Here is a 19,953-nt window from a genome sequence, read left to right on the forward strand (position 1 = left end):
TCATCCCCTGCACGTGGAATCCCATGTTGCATGATGCGTGGTGTGTGAGAGCCGGCTCGTTACGACCACGCACAAGGCAAAACAACGTATTGAGTGTTGAAATTACATAAATGTAAAAAAAAAAAAAAAAAAAAAAAAAGTCCGAGGAGGAAACGATGGACTAACTCCACATGTAAACTCAACTCTAAAGAAGGAGACATTGTTTGGACACTTTATCAATAAATACATTTGTCGTATTTAGGTGTGACGGTCATTCATTCATCCACAGCATGTACTTGTTTCACTGAACATGTTTGACACTGTCCAGGAACAAGAAGCAGCAGATGTTTTATAAATCCTCTGCAGCAGCCTCATGTTGTCACTGACCCACCAAAGGCTGACTAAAGTTTGCATGGATTTCCATCCCGACTCGTGATGCACAAAGCCTCCACATAAGAAGTCGAGGTTAAGGCTGGCGGGGAATCATGGGAGGGATTCTCTGTGCTTCTCCACCCAAATGAAAATTCACTTTGCATTGAGCGTTGAGGGTACATTTATGGATCTAATGCTAATGCTAACTGCACAGGTTCAATCTGTAATTATGTTTACTCTCAGTCACATAGGGGCTGCTAAATCTTGTTTGGGGGGTTATTGTATAGAGAGGGGAGGGGGGACAGCGGGTGTGTATTGTAACTAATGTCTTGTGTCCTGCCTGTCTGTATACTGCTACTGGATGCCTTGAATTTCCCTCTGGGTCAATAAAGTATCTATCGATCTATCTATCGTTGTCAAACTGACCTTAAGGAGGAGAATGTGTTTACTGACAAGCTAACACATCGCCTCGTGTCGACCAGGCGGGCCTCCAGAACTAAACGGTTCAGGGTCTCTTCCTGTGGCCCACGGTAGTCTGCGTTTCCACCGCGGCCCGAAGTTCTGTGAAGTTGATGCAGATCAGGCTTTGCAGCCTCATTACCGGTTTCTTTATTTTTTTTAACTGTACACACATTTACCTTCTGCTTCTTTTGAATGAATGGTGGTCTACAGTCGAACAACATTTCTTAACATCATTTATCACACATCACAACAGGCTGCTCTGAGCACGTCTTCATCAGATTGTGTTTATGTCATGTTCTCGGGTGCGACTGAGATGGTCACATGTCTCCTGCAGCAGCGCCACCTTGCTCTCCAGTCGCTCCCTCTCCTCCTTGGCCTTCCTTCTCTCTTCCCTGGCTTTGTCCCTCTCCTCCCTCAGCCTCTCTTTCTCCTCCTCGGCCTCACTTCTCTCCTCCCTCGCTCTCAGCAGAAGTTCCCTGGCCTGGTTCTTCTCCTCTCTCGTCCTCTTCAGCTCCTCCTTCAGCTGCTCTCTCTCCTGGATCAGCTGTGGTAAAGCCTGGAGACACACACGAGTGGGGACATGACGGGGGGGTTAGAGGATATGGTCTCTGTTGTTGTCACGAGGATAAAGTGAAATGATCCACCTCTAGCTGGCTGTTCAACTCGTCCTCCTCCTCCGCTAACGTCTTCCTTCTCCTCTTCAGATCTGCAGCCTGATCAGAGACGGACATCTTTAGTCCGTGAGGTTGAGCTGAGTGTGTCGGTGAATCACAGAACATAAAGCATGCGTCACCTTTGTCTGCTGCATGGCCTCCTGGTTCTTCAGCTCTTTGGTTCTTAGCTCCACCTGATCTACGAGATCCTGCAGCTGTGACTCCAAACAGAAGAAACCTCTGTAACTGCTGGCGGAGCTTCTCCAACCGGACTGTGGTTCTTCTTCTCCAGCCTCCCTCTCCTCTCTCGTCCTCTGCAGCCTTGAGTCTCGTCAGAGCAAAGCTACGATCAGGTGTTTTCTAAAGACCTCAACATGAAAGCAACATCCAGCTCCGGTGCAGGTTGCTCCATGACGACACCTCAGGACTTCTATCAGGAGAGAAGACCAAATCACAACACACTCACTTTCTTGAGCTTTATGAGGCCAGTTTTCAGACTAAACAGGACTTGGTCAAGAAAGCTCTCGTTTGAAAAGAAATGTCACGTGTGTTTAAAAACAGAAAGGTCTGTGGTGCTTCATGTCTGGAGGACTGAGGACTCGGTCTGGAAGCCCCTGAACTGTTTTACACAATCAGTATCACACCTAAAGTTGAGCTGTTGTTCTGGATGTCAGCACAACATCACTCCCTCACATTAACTTACACACCCATCATGTGTAGTTTGTTCAGAGGGGATGTAGTTCTCATCACAGTCCTCCTCCAGGATCAGCTGGTCTCCTATCAGAGCAGCTGCACTCATTGTTTCTGCACATTTAAGGAGAAGTTTGAAATAAGAGCTTAAATGTGATTTTATCTTTTTTCACTTTGGTCTGTTTTCCGGTCAGACATTAGCCTCTGTGCTAACAGCTACGACATGTGTTCTTTTTAAACACTCACACACTAACATTAAAACACAACTGACAACATCTCTTCCACGGTTTCCTGTTGACGATGGAGACGTGGCTCACAAACTGTGGCCGGTTGGTCAGGTGATCCAGAAGGTCGACTCCTGTGTGCTGCAGCTCGTCCCTCAGATGCACGGGCTGTATCATCCTCTTCCTCCATCTTCCTCCTCAGTTCTCTCTGCACAGTCTTCACGTTTCCTTCCTGTGTGTTTTCTACACGACATGCAGTAAGATGATGAACATAATGAGTGACCCTGTTGAAGTCACATTTATTTATGCATTTACAGACTCATAAGGTAAGCAGACACCACAGAGATCATTTTAAAACAGTTCAGCACCGTTAAGCCTCACACTAGTGTCCTGTTTGTGTCGTGGGTTCTTGATTAAAGATACCGTTGTTTACTTGAAGAGAAATATTTAATGAACATGACTTCGATCTTTGTTGTTAACAGGCATCACTTTCATGTGTACGTCCTCAGAGACGTCACACATACTGCGCATGCTCCAACTACAACGGAGACAGTTAAGGGTTAAGCACTAGACATACTACACAACTGGAGTGATGAAGTGATCAAATTCACTTCTTCTCGCAGCGTCCCTGATTGTTCCTCTGATCAAGGTCCAGCACCAAAACGTTTGTTTGCACCTTAAAGACAGAGGGAGGAGTTGACGTGTTTGATGGACACATCGTGCACACCTGTCTGATGAAGTCCTGCGGTGTCCTTCCCAGACGTGCAGGCTACATTTCACGCTGTGAACTTCAGACTTGACTTGTTCCGTTTTCTTTTCTGCATCATTTATAAAACACTCACAAAGTCTTTTTATTTGCAGCCTTTCTTGTTGCATCCTGTCCTTCTAACAGCATCATGTTCTAACTCTTTAACTGAGCTCCTTCATAAAGAGTCATTATCAGCCTCCAGAGCAGCGAAGGGATTAACATTAAGTATTTTCCTGCCTTCGCTTTGCTTCTCGAACAGTTCAGGTTGTTTGAGTTCAGGGAGGCTTGATGCGTCCTACAGTAACTCTCCCAGTGTTATATTAATCCAACTAACCTTAAATATGTATTAACATTATTAAACGTAAGATACTCTCGACTCTGTGTGAATAAACGGAGAGCCAATACTTCAAGGTCAGCTCCGTCTACGGGCTGACACACGGTGAATGTCGCACCATTTTTACGCATTTCCAAAATCCTTTCCAGCGTGTTCCCCGTGCGCAGGCCTCAATATACAAAGTTCATGAGCGTCGACATCATTCAGCTTCAAGAGCGCGTGGCACTCTAAAAGTGGGGCAGCATCAAATATGTGTAAGCAAAGGGTAAGGGAGTGGAAAACAGTGTCAGGGATGCATCAGTGGAAGACCAAAACGGAGCGGAGCCGGTTAAGTGCTTTGTCATGGAACATGTGGGTGATGGATGCAGGATTCATTCTGCTCAGAATGAGGAACATCCGCCACCTGTTTGACTCAGGATGAAGGATGGATGTGGATGGAGCACCTAAGCACCGCAGTGGTGACATAAGAGACTGATGGATTAAAGGGACGTCCTCTTGTTAGGCATCTGCACACTCCTCCATGTGGCCACGTTTAATGATCGTCCTTTTCACTTCGCTTGGATTGAGATTTTATTTTCTGATTACTTCTCAATATTTCCCCTTCTCCACCCCCTCTGCAGACTGCACTGGATATCTGCACTGCCTATCAACCTCCCTCTTACCAGGTTATTGAATTATGTAACTGCAGTGAACAGCAACACACACACACACACACACACACACACACACACAAAGAGAGGTAACAACTCACGCTGAGTCACAATTGTCACTGATGTAGAATGAAAATAAAGGATGAAGAAAAGTGTTTCCTGAGTCATCCAAAAAAAAAAAAAGAAGCATTTTATTAAACCTCAGCCTGCACACAAAAGAAGCGCCACACAGATTCATTCATCCCAGTTTAGATGTAGGAGGTTGCAACAGGCCGTGCTGACACACACACACACACACACACACACACACACACACACACACACACACACACACACACACACACACACACACACACACACACACACACACACACACACACACACACACACACACACACACACACACACACACACACACACACACACACACACACACACACACACTGTCCTGTAAAGTGAAAACCACAGAACAATTGGCTCTGGTTAAATCAGGTCACACCGTGTACCTGCAACAAGTGAACATTCACTAAACTGAGACAATGTTTTATAAATAGTAATTACGTTGATTTTACTTCAGTGAGAAGAGTTTTTTTAAAGATATTTGAAGACATTAAGTTTGGTTGCTCGGAGAGTGATGAGAAATGGACCGGAGTGCAAGAACCTGCAGTTCCTAGATCGTCCAGGCTGGCTGGCCGTTCCCTTTCAGTCGATTCACTCGGTACAACACATGTAGTATGGGATATCACGCCCCCGCGTGGCCAACTGAAGACACCTCTAATCACGCCTTTTAGGCAGATGATCTGTGATGACGTATATGTGCAGGCGGAGCCTCACAGTCATCCCTCAGGTCTTACGCTCTTCACCTCGCTATGAACACCTCTACCGAGTGGAGCAAGCTAACAAGCTGCTGCTAGTTAGCTCTGTCTCTGCTTTGGCTACTGCCAGTTTGAAATTAGCTCAACTGCCCCTCTCGGTGTTTGCGGCTGCTGCTGCTACCCACAGAGCGCTAATTTTGAGTTCTACAAGCTTGCGTGTTCTCAGGCTGAGCACGAAGGCTAAAGCGAAGAAGCTGGAGGTCGAGTGGCCCTCTCCTCCGCCGGCTCAAAAACCGTCACAGGGTTTTTTCTCCCGCCTGAACCGACGACTGTCAGAAACAGCCTGCCTGTGTTCCCGGATTTTGTCTCGGAGTTAGAGTTAACCTCGACATGGCATAAACCACTGTCTACCCGCGTCACAGTACCCGGCTATGGACAGTATCTGGATTTAAATGGGGCTGAAAAGGCTGGTTTAGTTAACCCTCCGCCTATGGAGCCTTCTCTGGCGGCTTATCTGACCCCCTCTCATAACCATGGCGTGAACGGCCCCACAACTCTCCCGTCCAAGCACTGTAGGTTCTCCTACTGTCAGCTGGAAAAGATCTACAGAGCACAGGCAGGCACCGCTCGTGTGCTCTGTGCAACGGAGCCTCAACGAGAGGACTCTGGACCTCAGTACAAAGCAAGCTTCACATAAATTGTCTGGAGCTGCTAGCGACCCTCTTGGCCCTGAGGTACTTTCACTCTGTGCTAGCGGGCCAAACATGTTCTGATCAGGACAGACAACACAACAGTGGTCTCTTACATAAACAAGCAGGGAGGGACACGGTCACTTCCCCTGCTGTGGTGCAGTGTCCATTTTCTGTCTTTGAGCGCTCCTCATGTGCCAGGACGACTGAACCTGGGAGCAGACCTTCTCTCCAGAGGAGGCGCTCTTGTGAGAGAGTGGAGATTGCATCCTCTGGTAGTGGCTCAGATATGGAATCGCTTTGGCAGGGCAGAGGTAGACCTCTTTGCTTTCAGGGCGAACGCCCACTGCGCCCTGTTTTTTTCCATAACAGACCACTCTGCACCTCTGGGAATGGATGCGCTGGCCACAGCGGAGCCGTGGCAGCTTCCTCTACGCAGGGACCTCCTCTCACAAGCAGGCGGGGAAGTGATTCATCCGCGTCCGGAATTATGGCGGCTACATGCCTACCTGTTGAAAGGTCAAACTTAATAGCTCAGGGTTTGCCCCCACGTGTGGTGGCAACAATCCAGAGTGCTCGGGCATCTTCCACTCGAGGCCTTCATGCTTATAAATGGCGGGCTTTCTATCAATGGTGTCAGGACAGAAATGTACTCCCATTTCAGTGTTCGATTGTGGAAGTTTGGACTTTTCTTCAAGAATTACTTGATAAAGGTCTTTTTCCACTGTTAAGGTTTATTTGGCAGCTATATCTGCCTGTCATGTTGGCTTCAATGGAGTGATTGAATTTCCCTCGGGATCAATAAAGTATCTATCTATCTATCTATCTTGGAGTTTCTTGAAGGGAGTTCGCCGGCTGAGGCCTGTGGTGAAATCTATCATCCCTTCATGGGATTTAACTTTAGTGCTGGATGCTCGCCGCGGTTCCCCATTTGAGCCTATTGAGTCAGTCGATGTGAAATGTCTTTCATACAAGACAGCACTACTTCTCGCTTTGACATCCGCGAAGCGAGTGGGCGATCTTCATGCATCCCTCTTGTACCCGGTTCACTTCAGATGGTTCCAAGGTTACATTACGCTCGAATGCGGCGTATATGCCTCAGGTCATCCCTTCAGCCCATAGTTCCATGGTTTTTGAGCTAATGAGCTTTTGCCCCCCTCCTTTTGCGCCTGAGGAGCAAAGGAGGTGACATTCCCCGTGTCCTGTGCGTGCTCTCCGCATATACATAGACCGCACGCAGAGTGTGCGTTTGTGTGACCAGCTGTTTGTTTCGCCAATCCAGCCACGGGTAAAGCCCTGTCTAAACAGCGGCTATCTCCCTGGCCTACAACAGCAGGGGTCTTCAGTTACCTCATGGCGTGAGGGCCCATTCAACCAGGGGCGTGTCTACATCATGGGCTTTGTTTATCTTTAAATGACATCTGTCGTGCCGCCAGTTGGTCATCACCGCACACTTTTGTTCGGTTTTAACGTTTGGATGCAACGGCCCCTTCGGTGGCACATTCGGTTCTTTCTACTGGGTCGAGCATGCACTGAAGTACTGAAGGTTTTATTCCGGTTCATAGCTGCTCTGCGGGGCGTGTATACATGTCCCATACTGTATGTGTTGTACCGAGTGAATCGACTGAAAGGGAACCAAATGTTATGACTATAACTTCTGTTCCCTGAAGGAGAGGAAGGAGGTTCTCCATCCCGCCCTCATCAATCCTCTTCACGATGGTTTTATGAAGTTTATCCTTCAGTGTGAATTCATCCATGTTTTGTAACTTTTATTTGTTTCTATCTCGGCGTTGTAAGGCGACCTCGAGTGTTTTTATTGACAGCTCCAACAATCCAACTTTAATGAAGCAGCACCCGGAGTAATGAACATGTAGACATGTAGCGCGGTGGAAAATAACTTTAATAAAACTCCTATGAAAACAAAAAAACCCAGCAAAACAATAAAAGCCTGTACATTTGACAATATCCAGTGTCGAAGACGTTTGAAGGCGAGTGGTGCGACGTGGAGCAGCATCACAGAGAGCGGGCCGTACGCTTGATATCATACGATATGGTTCATATACTCGGATATTGCACAAAAATCTATCACAGATGCCCGAGGCGCCCTGCGTGTCGGATAAAACAGGAAGTAGCTTCGAATCGCAGTGTAACGTCCATTAGGATCAACTCCGCCCCCCCCACGCAGGTCCCAGGCTCCTCCCACACCTGCTCGTATAAAAACAAATACACTTACAAAGGAGAGCGACACGTTTTCACATTCAGGTCAAAAACGAGGATTAAAACCACAGTGTGAAGAAGACGGTGAGTACAGACGGGATGTTTGGTCCTGTCGAGATAAAAGCATCGGGGGGGGGGGGGGGTCACAGGTGAGGACGCTTCGAGGCCGATACATCACTCGATTTAAAAAAACAAAAACAAAGGACAAAGCAGTCTGTCAATTTAAAAAGAAATAAAATGAAGTGTTTCATTATGAGACAAGTTGAATTTTCTCGTCTTGCTGAAAAACATTCCAGTGTTTGACGACGGTCCGAATGAACGCTGGACCTCTCTAACAGCTGCTCCTCTGTCATCATCGTTTCTCTGTGGGTGAATAAAGTAGTCTGGCACATAAACATTTATCATAAAGTCTTAAAATGTCAAAATTAAAAAAAAAAAAAAAAAAAAAGTAAAGTCCTAAAAAATACAATCTTTCTGCAGTTTTGAGGCACGCTTCGAGGCAGCAGTGGAGAGACTGTTAAGACGCACTTCCTGTGGGCACATAGGGGTCAGACATTTTTCTTTTGTTTCTTCAGTCCCGCCCTCTCATCTCCGCCGACCTCACCCCGCCTCAGAGTCCAGTCCAGAACCCATCCAGAACAGGGTGCTCGCTCCTCAGGGGGGCGGCCATCTTTAGTGAGGGCAGACTGGGTGCTTCAGTTCCCCTTCCTTTGACTGTGGGCTCTACCTGCCATTGTGCCGGTGCAAAACCTGCAATGATTTTAACCCACAATGATTCCAAAGACATGTCACATGACCACCAATCTGGATGTTGAGGAGGCACAGCGGCGAGGTGATGCAAGGCGAGGAAGACGCGTGCAGGCTAACTGTCCTGTGTGGGAGAGCAGCTTCCACGCTCCGCGCTGATTCCCTTTTTTTTTTTTAACCCGGGTGGCTGTCACCCCGTTTCCACTCCTTTTCCGGCCTCGCTCCCGCACACACACTTCTTCCTCCGAGTCCTCTCAGCCCCTGACCCCCCCTGAGAGGGGGTCTCTCAGGGGTCCCAGCTACGAGCGGTTGTCTTTGGCCACATTGTGGGCCATCCAGTTGACCTTGGTTGTCCAGCTCTCTCTCAGCGCCTCGTCAAACTTCTGCCGGAACTGCTTCAGCGCCTCGTCGTCTGTTTTCCCCAACGCCAGAGAGTCCTGAGGAGAGACGACGTGGAGGTTAGCCGCTTCCACACACACACGCTGATACTTTCATCAAACTGTGAGGATGTATGTCCTGATATGATTCTGCTGAGCTGCACGTGTGCACGCACACACACACACACACACACACACACACACACACACACACACACACACACACACACACACACACACACACACACACACACACACACACACACACACACACACACACACACACACACACACACACACACACACACACACACACACACACACACACACACACACGTTATGGATCAGATATGCAGGACAAACATTCAACATCAGTCAGAGAATCTTTGAAGATGAAGTGACATCTAGTGGTGTGGTTGTGTACTGCAACTAACTTATGGTGTGTGTGTGTGTGTGTGTGTGTGTGTTCTCATTTGTGTTTGTTTGTGTGTGTTCGCCTTTTTGTGTGTGTGTGTGTGTGTGTGTGTGTGTGTGTGTTTTCTCCTTTGTGTGTGTGTGTGTTTTCTCCTTTGTGTGTGTGTGTGTGTGTGTGTGTTTTCTCCTTTGTGTGTGTGTGTGTTTTCTCCTTTGTGTGTGTGTGTGTGTTTTCTCCTTTGTGTGTGTGTGTGTTTTCTCCTTTGTGTGTGTGTGTGTGTGTGTGTGTGTGTTTTCTCCTTTGTGTGTGTGTGTGTGTGTGTGTGTTTTCTCCTTTGTGTGTGTGTGTGTTTTCTCCTTTGTGTGTGTGTGTGTGTTTTCTCCTTTGTGTGTGTGTGTGTTTTCTCCTTTGTGTGTGTGTGTGTGTGTGTGTGTGTTTTCTCCTTTGTGTGTGTGTGTGTGTGTGTGTGTGTTAGTGTACCTTTAAGTATTGGATGTCCTTGACTGAGGTGAGCTCAGGCAGCCCGGCGGTCAGCATGAGGGCGAACAGAGTGATGAAGAGGTTTCCATTCTTCCTCAAGATGAGATAAGCCTCCTCGCAGTACTGTCGGAAACTACCACACACACACACACACACACACACACACACACACACACACACACACACACACACACACACACACACACACACACACACACACACACACACACACACACACACACACACACACACACACACACACACACACACACACACACACACACACACACACACACACACACACACACACACACACACACACACACACACACACACACACACACACACACACACACACACACAGGCCATTAAATACTGGATGTCCGAAAACTGCCTGCAACTAAATGCAAGCAAAACAGAAGCCCTTATTCTCGCCATCCATTACGCAGCACATCGGGGAAGTGTGTCTTTAGACAATCATGTCAGCCAGCTAACACGTTCATGCTACTTCCACAGACGCAATATAGCCCAACTTAACTGTATGGTTTGAAAAGTGGAAGTAGAAATGATTTTACTCGTTTAGATTATTGTGATGCTCTTTTTCCCCGTCTTAGTCAGTCCTCTTTAAACCGGCTCCAGAGTGTCCAGAACGCCGCTGCTCGCCTTTTAACAGATACAAACCGTAGATCCCACATCAGCCCTGTCCTATCCTCCCTTCATCATTTTAAAATACTGGTGCTCACTTTTAAAACTCTGCATGGTCAAACACCCGGGTACATAGCCGAGCTTCTCCACCCGTATGTCCCCAATAGACCTCTTAGGTCTGGCAAACTTCAACTTGTGGCAGAAACAAAGACACATTTTAAAACCCGTGAAGCAGTTAAAAACACTTATTTAGACTTCAGGCTTTTGATTGACCAGCTGCTGTTTTATTCTACTCTTTTATCTATTTTATATATTTATATGTTTGTTCTGCTGTTTCTGTTTTTAACTGTTAATCCCCTTTTATTGTTGTAAAGCACTTTGTGATCTTTTATCTGTGAAAGGTGCTCTATAAATAAACATTACTTACACACACACACACACACACACACACACACACACACACACACACATCGTCAACAGGTATTTCCAGCACACAATGATGTTTACTTGTCAGGTTTGCTTTCAGGGAAAACGTCAAAGCAGCGTTGAGATGATCACTGACACGTCGGCTTCTTTTCAGGTTAACAGATTCAAAAAAAGTCTTTGAGTTATCTTCTCACTTCTCGGATCAGAAGGAGGGCTTTCATCTTCATCGCGTGGCGCTGATTTCCTCGCAAACAAAATCGAGATCTGAAGATCTGTGAGTGAAAGTGAACGAGGCGACACGCAAACACTTCCTGTTTTCAGACGCAGATCAGACACGGGGAGTCCTGCAGGAAGACGCTACCAACGCTTCAGTAACCTCAAACATCTCCTTTTGTTCTCCGTCTGATGGGGGGGAACAACCAGCAGACCCAGATCAGAGGAGCTCAGGGACCTGCTGGTGTTCAGGCAGGACGAGCTCCACGCCACTATAAATGTGACGTGGGCGGGACCAGAGATGAGCCGCAGCATACATGTGAGCATACATGTGAGCGGAGAACTGCTAGAATCATGTGAAAACAAAAGCACGCTCGACCACCTCCAGCTCCGCTCCGCTCCGGACTCCACCGGTTTAGCTTCACTCCTTATATGGTTAAAGGAGCAGCGGACCAAACGGTGTACGTGCTGCTCCACACTCAAAGCCCGACCTTTTGACCTCATTAACCCCAGGCAGGTTTAACAGCAGAGGATCACAGCAGGTATGCAGAGCGGTTTACATACAGAGTTTACTTCAAACACAAAGTGACAGGTGCATTAACTCCGACGTCGACGTCCAGGTAAACGCCGTTTTCACCGGTTTGTGTTCGTCTTCTTCGTCTCAAGTGGAAAACATTGAACCTTTCTTTGTTGCTAAATCCCCGAGCGCGTTTCTCTTTTTCAAATCCTCGAGATAAAGACTAAAGAGCCCCTCTCCTCCTGCAGCGGCGAGGCTAACCTGACAACCAGCTGCTTCATGGAGACACTGACGTGTGACCTCGTCCCAACTATTGGCCGACAGCCGCCCGCCACGCTACACGCTACACGCACCAGAGAGTGTTCCTGGCCACGCCCTCACAGATCTGTGTGTTCTGATCCTGCACCGTGCAGGACTCGACTCCACACGTAAACAAAGCAACACTCGCCAAACTAAACATCTCCTCATTTGATTTCTTACTGGACTCGACAAACTGTCACGTCGTCATAGTTACGCCTCATCTTGGTCATCTACTTCCTCAAGAAACGACTTTAAAATCCTGCAAAGCCACCTTCAGCTCAACGTTGCGTGATGTCGACAGACTTTTTGTCTTGTGGGCCAAAATGTTCGTGTTAGAATCGCTCGTAGGCCACAGTTTATTTTTTATTAAATAATATAGTAAAAGACATTTTTGTATTTTGATCCCTTAAAAAAATACAAATACACAATAACTAATTGCAGTGAGAAAGTATTGTGTAATTTTTATGGAAAAAACAGTCAGGCTTTGTAGATCTTCCTTGCTGAACATGAAAAAGAAAAAGAACTAAATGAAACACGGGAACGTTAATAAACTTTAAACTGGGAGAAACCCGAGGAGTGTCAGAGCACCGTATCTGACCACAACAACCTAAAAAAAAAAAAAAAAAGCCAAGAAGTCGGTAAAGCTGCCGTCATGCTCTCCTTTGTCGCTTCTCGTAAACACAGCGTCGTGTTACCACGTGGTGACTTCTGCACGCTGCAGGAGGTAACCGTGCTCCGGCCTGGTGAGAGCGCAGCTCGTCAAAAGGACGGGTGTGTGTGTGTGTGTGTGTGTGTGTGTGTGTGTGTGTCTGTGTGTGCGCAAAAGGGGAAGACAACCAACTTGTACTACTAATTCCCGAATGCATGTGCGTGCTCGACCTCACATGTGTCCATTCAGAGCAGAGGGGGGCGGGGCATGATAGGGCATTTATGTGGCGGATTATTTGCCCGCTGAAATCGACTCCCTGGATTGTTTTATTTTGAAAACCAGTCTGTTCTGTTTCATTGTTATTTAAAATGAATGTATTTAACACTTCCTGTGTTTGGATTGCTATCTCACCTGAGTGGACTTTCTGAATCATGGGAGAGACATCAGTGTCTGAGCTTCTACCGCCCTCTGCTGGTGGGAGAGGATACTGCAACGACTCAAACCATGCTGCGTTTCAATGTCCAATCAAAAGCCTCGTTTGTGCTTCAGGTTTTAATGCTGTCAGAATGAGTCACAGGTTCATTTATCATCCCGAGGCAGAAACAGCCGAGGAAAATGTTCTCACTGAAATTTTGATTTGAAACTTTGAATTGAAATCTGTGCAGTTTAAAAAAAGATGCAATTTATTTACATTTAGACTTAGACTAAACTTTATTGATCCTTTGGGATGACTCCCTCAGGAAATTTAGGAAACATTTGACTCCAGATCAGATTTTTTTTTTTCAGGGTTGTTGCAACGTAACGCCTGTTTCACATCTACAGATTAATTCTGACTTCGGCGCCGTGTCCTCCTCGCACCTTTTTTTTCAGTTGTTATTAATGAGGAGAGAGCGTTGGGAGCAGGAAGCGACGGACGTTCTTCATGGAGACGTTTGAGTGGAACTTACCTGCCAAATTTCTCCGTGTATCCCGTCTTGCCCTGCTGGATGACGTGGATGAAGTCGTGCGTGAGGATAAACGGCACGCGCTCCCTCTTGATGCCGAACTTGGACTTGAAGTTTCCCAGGATGTGACCGAAGTCAATGTGGAAGAGCTGACGGACGGAAAAGAGCCAATCAGTGAGCAGCATTGAAAAACAAACAAAAACAATGACTGAAGGACAAACTGAGGGTCGAACCTGTCCCGTGCTGCGGACCATGATGTTGTCACTGTGGCGGTCTCCGATCCCCAGGACGTAGGTGGCCACACAGTAACCAGCGCAGGACAGCGTGAACTCCTCGATGACTCGCTCGAGATTATCGCTGAGGACACAAACGGACCGAAATGAGCTCATCCATCACGACCGCCTCCATCCCCTCCTCAACCAACCAAACGTGATTTAAAAAGTTTTACTGCCACGGAAACACGGAAAAGTCCTGCTGAGCCGCTCACCTCGAGTTTCTCTCCTTCAGCCAGTTGAGTAAAGCGTCTTTGTTGAAGGCGGCGGCCGCGGCTACGTTGCTGCTGGTCAGCTGGATGTTTGCGATCGTGTCTGCCGATGAGACGACCTCGATCAGCCCGGCCCGGTCCCCTGTCGCTAGGCAACCATACGGAACAATCCTGAGAGAGAGAGAGAAGACAAACGTCTTCATGTGACTGATTTTAAACACGGTGAACGTCTGCACACGGGAATATTTGGAGGGCTGAGTCGACCACATCGGAACCGTTTCATTACATGGCCCCTCCCTTCGTTCCTGATATCCCATTGTTGTGATTGACCCGTGAACTTGTGACCTTTGTAGCATGACGCGCCGTCGCCGAGTTCAACTGTCAAAAAAACCGCCGACGCGGCTCCAGATGAGACGGAGTCTAACGACGAGGAACAGGCGCTTTGTAGACGCGCAGAACGTGTGGATTTGATTAGGATGTGTGTGTGTGTCTGTGTGTGTGTGTGTGTGTGTGTGTGTGTGTTAAACTGGAGTGTTAAAGGGTCAGAGGTCAAACTAGCATGGGGTTATTTTGTGTGTCCCTCCTCTGCTGCTCCCCAGCAGAGCTTCCCCTTCCCCACCGAGAGCAGGAACAAATAAGCTCGAAAACACACACACACGCACACACACACACACACGCACACACACACACACACACACACACACACACACACACACACACGCACACACACACACGCACAGGGCTCGATAACACAAACAAATATGACAATTACATGAATGCTTTTTATTACTCTAAATCTAAATGTTCCTTCAAGATTTGTAACTGCGCTTAAGAAGTGAAACTTCAGGGTTAGCATCAATTAATAATTATACTAGTAGAGAGAGAGAGAGAGAGAGAGAGAGAGAGAGAGAGAGAGAGAGAGACAGAGACAGAGAGAGAGAGAGACAGAGAGAGACAGAGACAGACAGACAGAGAGACAGAGACAGACAGACAGAGAGAGACAGAGACAGAGACAGAGACAGAGACAGACAGACAGACAGACAGACAGACAGACAGACAGACAGACAGACAGACAGACAGACAGACAGACAGACAGACAGACAGACAGACAGACAGACAGAGAGAGAGATCATCACACATGTGAAGTTTCAGCGCTGCAGTTTGATCCATTCCATATAAAGATTTATTAAGAAGCTCACCGCAGGTCCAGATTCGCCTCCTTCCAAAGCAGATCCATCAACCTCAAGATCTGGAGGGTCAACATGTCCTGCCTCAGGTCTGAGGAGACAAGTCAAGTCAAGGCCGAGCACATTTCACTTAAAGGCGGTTTAGGAATAACTGGCAGCCCTCCTACCGTCTCCGTTCTTGAAGATGATCCCCAGGCTGTCTCCGCCCAGCAGCTTGTTGTTGTAAACAATCCAGAGCGGCTTCATCTTCGAGTCCATGTAGCGACACCTCTCCACACTGAAGGATGGAGCAGAGACAAGGGACATGAAGACGTCTGACAGAGGAAACAAGCTGAGCTGGATTCTTTGAGGCGAGCGGCTCACTTGATGCCCGACAGCAGGATGTTGGGGTTCAGAGGGGAGTGCAGGTCTGACAGAGTCTCCGAGTAGCCGCTCTGCCTCAGACAAGTCATCATGGCCTCCTTGGTCAACATGGCCTCCTTGGTTTTACTGCGAGCGGTCTTGATGGTTCCCAGCTTGATGAGCTCGTTCACAGACTTCAGCTTACTCAGGGCTTCCACCTGAAACAAGGACCAGCACAGCAGGGATCATTTATTCCTCCGGGACAAAAACACGCCGTCAGCACATTCTTCCAAACAGGAAGTGGCTGACATAAATATCTGAGCTGAAGAGGAAGTATGAGGAAGCGTCGACAGGACTGACTGTCAGGATTCTGCAGGGGTCGATTTAAGGGTCGAAAGGGGGGGGGGGGCTAAAAATAACAGAAATCCAGTTCCTGCAGTGGGTGAGCAAAACAATTCAGCTCTTCTTATTTTTCAGTCAAAAAAAGCTGAGTTCAAGTGTGAAGGAATGGGTCATAATGCACGACGTTGTGATTGGCCCAGCAGGAGTCTCCAACGTGGGAGCTAACGTTAGCTCGTTAGCTCGCAGGCAATAAGAAGCTCGCCAAGCAAATCCAAAATATACAAAAAGAAAATAAACAGAATCGAGCCTATGCACCAACGAAAGCTCACTCACAGCAAAGTGCTCACTAAAACTCGAGACCTACGGAACCAGACTACAGGTCGACAGCGTGCGGTGTCAGAATATTAATATACGCTGCAAAAAACCAAACTAAAACTAAATGGAACTGTTCCACCTGAAAACATCTGCAGAGACGAGTTAGACTGTCGCACAGCTGCAGACATGAGGGAGCCGCCGACCTCCACGCTGGAAGTCGTTGTGCCACTAACCCGACCGTGGAATTAATCTCTTTAAAGGTGGAAAATAAACCCAACCAGTTCATGACCTTTCTTTCCACTCTGCTCTCACTGAACACATGCGTGCCACCTACCTGTTTTTTTAGAACCTCAATATGAGGGATGCTGCCTCGACAGTAGGCCTCCAGAATGAGGGCAAACTGCACTGACACAGCGGGCATGTGGATCTCTGACCTGTGGGGGGGGGGGGGGGGGGGGGGGGGGGGCAAACACAGCCACAGTGAGAGGAGGAATCCCCGAGGACTCAACTGGTGTCCTATGAATGCGTGTGTGTGTGTGTGTGTGTGTGTGTAACTCACCGTAGATGCCAGAAGAGGAAGTGTCCAATCTTGCGGTTCCCCTGAGCACGCTTCAGCAGGAAGTGGGTGAGGGCGCAGTCATAGTAGGGCTCGTAACGCAACACCTGCACCAACTGTAGCAAATACTGCGACAGCTCCTCATCGCTGGAGAGGAGAGAGAGAGAGGACGAGACGTTTGACACAAGCTGATTGTGAAGCTCCTGTGAGGACTGATCTCTTTCAAACGACCTCTGAAGGACGTCTGACACCAAGCTGCCGGCAGCAGGTTTGATGGTAGAGACAGGAGCGAGGACGGAGTCAGACATCAGGAGGGAATGACATGCAGGGGAGGAGACAGGCCGGATTCAAACCCGGGCCGTCCGACTGTGGCCTCTGTACTACACTGTGTCCCATACAACGCTGACTCTGTGCACATGGTGAACACGGCCTGATACGATTTCAGCGTGTGCTGTGATACACGGCTACGCAGCGCAGGCCGTCATGAGGTCATAATCCTGCAGGAGAAAGAACACGCTGGTGTGCAGTTCAGTGCAGCGGCGGTTTGATCAAGTGACCGGAGTTCCTCTCAACTTTCTCCGTCTGCTGAGAGCTCATCAGCGCTCCTCTCACAGGACGACGGTTCGATCCTTTTGTCTCGCTGCGTCTTACATGTCGTGCAGCGTAAGAGCTGCTCACAGGAGCTTTGATTGGTGCACATCAGGTGAGCCGAGAAGTTTGAATATGGGACGGAGCGGAAGGCCGTGTGTGCGTGTGTGCGTGTGTGTGTGTGTGTGTGTGTATGTGGGGGGGGGGGGGACAGATGTGCTCACCTCATGTCCTGCAGACAGCCCACAGCATACTCTCGGACATACTGGTCGGGGTAGTTGAAGTCCAGGAGCTCCAGAGCGTCTCGGGGACACAGTTTGGGCCAGATCTGAAGGAGCGCCTGCAGCTGAGACGACAGACAGGAAGCAGGAAGAATCAGAACATGATGCACGCTGATCACACAGCTCTGTGTGGACTCAAACAGGCTGCACATTTGAGTTTGAGCAGAGACACGTGTCCTCCTGTCTCAGGTGTTTGTTTGCTGCCTGCTGGGATTGAGCGCTCTCTGCTTTTCAAACATGACTGTGTCTGCAGGCTGCAGCAGCGTCTGTCCATGACAAACACAGGTTCCAGACACCTCTGGGTTTGCTTGAACAAGTCATGTGAATGATGTTGAAGCATTGCTTTAAAGTAATGTGGAGAGAGCAGAACATAAAGTCTGATCATGTGAAAGCGTCCAGATCCTGTCAGCCAATATGAAACCAGTACAAACATTCAGGAAGTCATGGTATCACACTTTGAGAGCGTTTCTATCGATAGAAGGTTTGAAAAACAACCGTCATGAACTTCTAAACAAGTTTCTCTGAGTCTCATTATAACAATTTTTACCTTCGAAGTCTTCAGACCTGATCACACAGAGTTTTTGAGTGCACATAAAAGTAATCAAGTAGGAGGATTTAGCTCCGCTTTTCCAGACACTTTTCCTCCTCGTTTAGGAGCGAAGGGACGATCTTCCCTGCTAACTGCATTAAGTCGTCTGCATGCAGCCCCGCCCACTTGGTGACACATCTCTTTGTGATCGGGCCGTAAAGGCAGGGTTGGTAACTCTTGAAAACTAGCATGATTTTGAAAGTAGCATTCCCTCCGTGCTTCGTCTTCACCCCCTTCCCTCTAAAGCCACGCCCCCTCACTAACATGCACGAGCCCCATTGGTCCAGCAGGGGAATCCCACTCACGCTTTGAGTGTGCGCCCGAGCATGCATGAGGCAGAGAACGAGCAGGGAGACACGGAGGCGTGTGATTGGTTCATAAAACTCAAACCGAGTGCAGACTTTTTTTGTTCCTTTTTCAGAGAACCTGAGTTATTAATTTCTGTCAGGACCTAAAGACAATTTCAACCAACATCTTAAAAAGCGGATCTGGAGGAAATGAGCAAAGCTGCCCTTTAAAGCATCAGGTTTATCTCCTATACGAGTCCATGACATTAAAGTACACAGCAGTGAAGTCAACTTCTGCACGGCCGTCAAACAGATCACACTCTGTGCTACCTGGGCCATGTCCTCGTGTTTGCTCCACTTGACGGAGAGTAGCAGCTTTGGCAACGACTGGGGGAAATTCTCGCGGCAGTCATGGCGTAGTGTCCAGATCAGGTCCTTCTCGTTCTCGCACAGCTGAGAGAGCGGGTCACGCTCCATGATCTCCTTCAGCTCGATGTGGAACTTCTTGCCGCCGCGCCCCTGAGAGAAACACGGAGAGAAGGGAGCTTAAGTCAGAGGATGTTGAGGGAGTTTGAGGGGGGTGCAGTTATAAAAGAAACCACAAGGTGGCAGGAGAGTATCAGACTGAACTGAATCACAATGAAACCAAGGAACATCTTCTACTGTCTCTGCTGGCAGGTCGAATGTGGTCTGATTTATAAAAAAATTAAAAAAGGGACATACGAGCTTTAAACAAGCAACAAGAATAAATCCAACAGAGCGAGAAATAAAAACAGCAGGTCACTTAAAGATTGGAGGAAATGAGAGGAGCAGTTTATCTGATGCACAGAGTGAAAAAAAAAGTTGTAGTTGATCCATTGTTTCCCGACACACACACCCACATTAAAGGGCTGCGTTCAGACATGCCCTCTACATAACACAGGGTTACATGAGCGGCTGTAACACACCTACAGACGTGTTTGTATCTGAGGGGCTGACAAAGGAGAAGCTCCTTCAGAAGTGTTTGTGCTGCTTCACCCTGTCAGCCTGTGTGTGTGTGTGTGTGTGTGTGTGTGTGTGGGGGGGGGGGGGCTCTCCTGTGGCGTCCACTCACCATGGGGGCACAGTCGCTTGCTCCGACGATCTCTGCAGCTTTTTCAAGAATCTGTAGAAACGACAGCAACGTGAGAACACGTCAATAACACACACACACACACACACACACACACACACACACACACACACACACACACACACACACACACACACACACACACACACACACACACACACACACACACACACACACACACACACACACACACACACACACACACACACACACACACACACACACACACACACACACACACACACACACACACACACACACAGAAATAATCAAACGTTTAAAAGAAACTACAGATTCAGCAGAGCTGGCCGTAAAGAAGCAGCTA

General features: G+C 48.0%; 2 protein-coding genes across 2 annotated transcripts in view; both read right to left on the reverse strand.

The window, feature by feature from the left end:
• Window positions 1-932: 932 nt before the first annotated feature.
• On the reverse strand, window positions 933-2,557 carry LOC306830559 (uncharacterized protein; the record flags this gene model as incomplete). The annotated part of the gene is made up of 4 exons (XM_079354130.1): window positions 933-1,369; window positions 1,458-1,526; window positions 1,607-1,794; window positions 2,428-2,557. 4 exons carry the CDS (start codon window positions 2,555-2,557, stop codon window positions 1,088-1,090), a joined length of 669 nt encoding a protein of 222 aa, XP_079210256.1. The 3' UTR covers window positions 933-1,087.
• Window positions 2,558-7,498: 4,941 nt separating this feature from the next.
• Window positions 7,499-19,953, reverse strand: part of pik3cb (phosphatidylinositol-4,5-bisphosphate 3-kinase, catalytic subunit beta) — a 23,099-nt gene continuing 10,644 nt past the window's right edge. Inside the window, exons 7-19 of the mRNA XM_079354131.1 lie at window positions 19,611-19,688; window positions 18,848-19,036; window positions 17,585-17,706; window positions 16,776-16,919; window positions 16,551-16,650; window positions 15,581-15,777; window positions 15,385-15,494; window positions 15,230-15,308; window positions 14,034-14,201; window positions 13,780-13,903; window positions 13,550-13,695; window positions 9,853-9,985; window positions 7,499-9,017 (exon numbers count right to left, since the gene is read on the reverse strand). Of these exons, the coding sequence (XP_079210257.1) occupies window positions 8,880-9,017; window positions 9,853-9,985; window positions 13,550-13,695; window positions 13,780-13,903; window positions 14,034-14,201; window positions 15,230-15,308; window positions 15,385-15,494; window positions 15,581-15,777; window positions 16,551-16,650; window positions 16,776-16,919; window positions 17,585-17,706; window positions 18,848-19,036; window positions 19,611-19,688 (1,728 nt within the window). The 3' untranslated portion in view covers window positions 7,499-8,879. The remainder of the gene's footprint in view (window positions 9,018-9,852; window positions 9,986-13,549; window positions 13,696-13,779; window positions 13,904-14,033; window positions 14,202-15,229; window positions 15,309-15,384; window positions 15,495-15,580; window positions 15,778-16,550; window positions 16,651-16,775; window positions 16,920-17,584; window positions 17,707-18,847; window positions 19,037-19,610; window positions 19,689-19,953) is intronic.

Source organism: Symphodus melops (genome assembly GCF_947650265.1).
Source record: "Symphodus melops genome assembly, chromosome: 10".
In the NCBI taxonomy this organism is placed as follows: domain Eukaryota; kingdom Metazoa; phylum Chordata; class Actinopteri; order Labriformes; family Labridae; genus Symphodus; species Symphodus melops.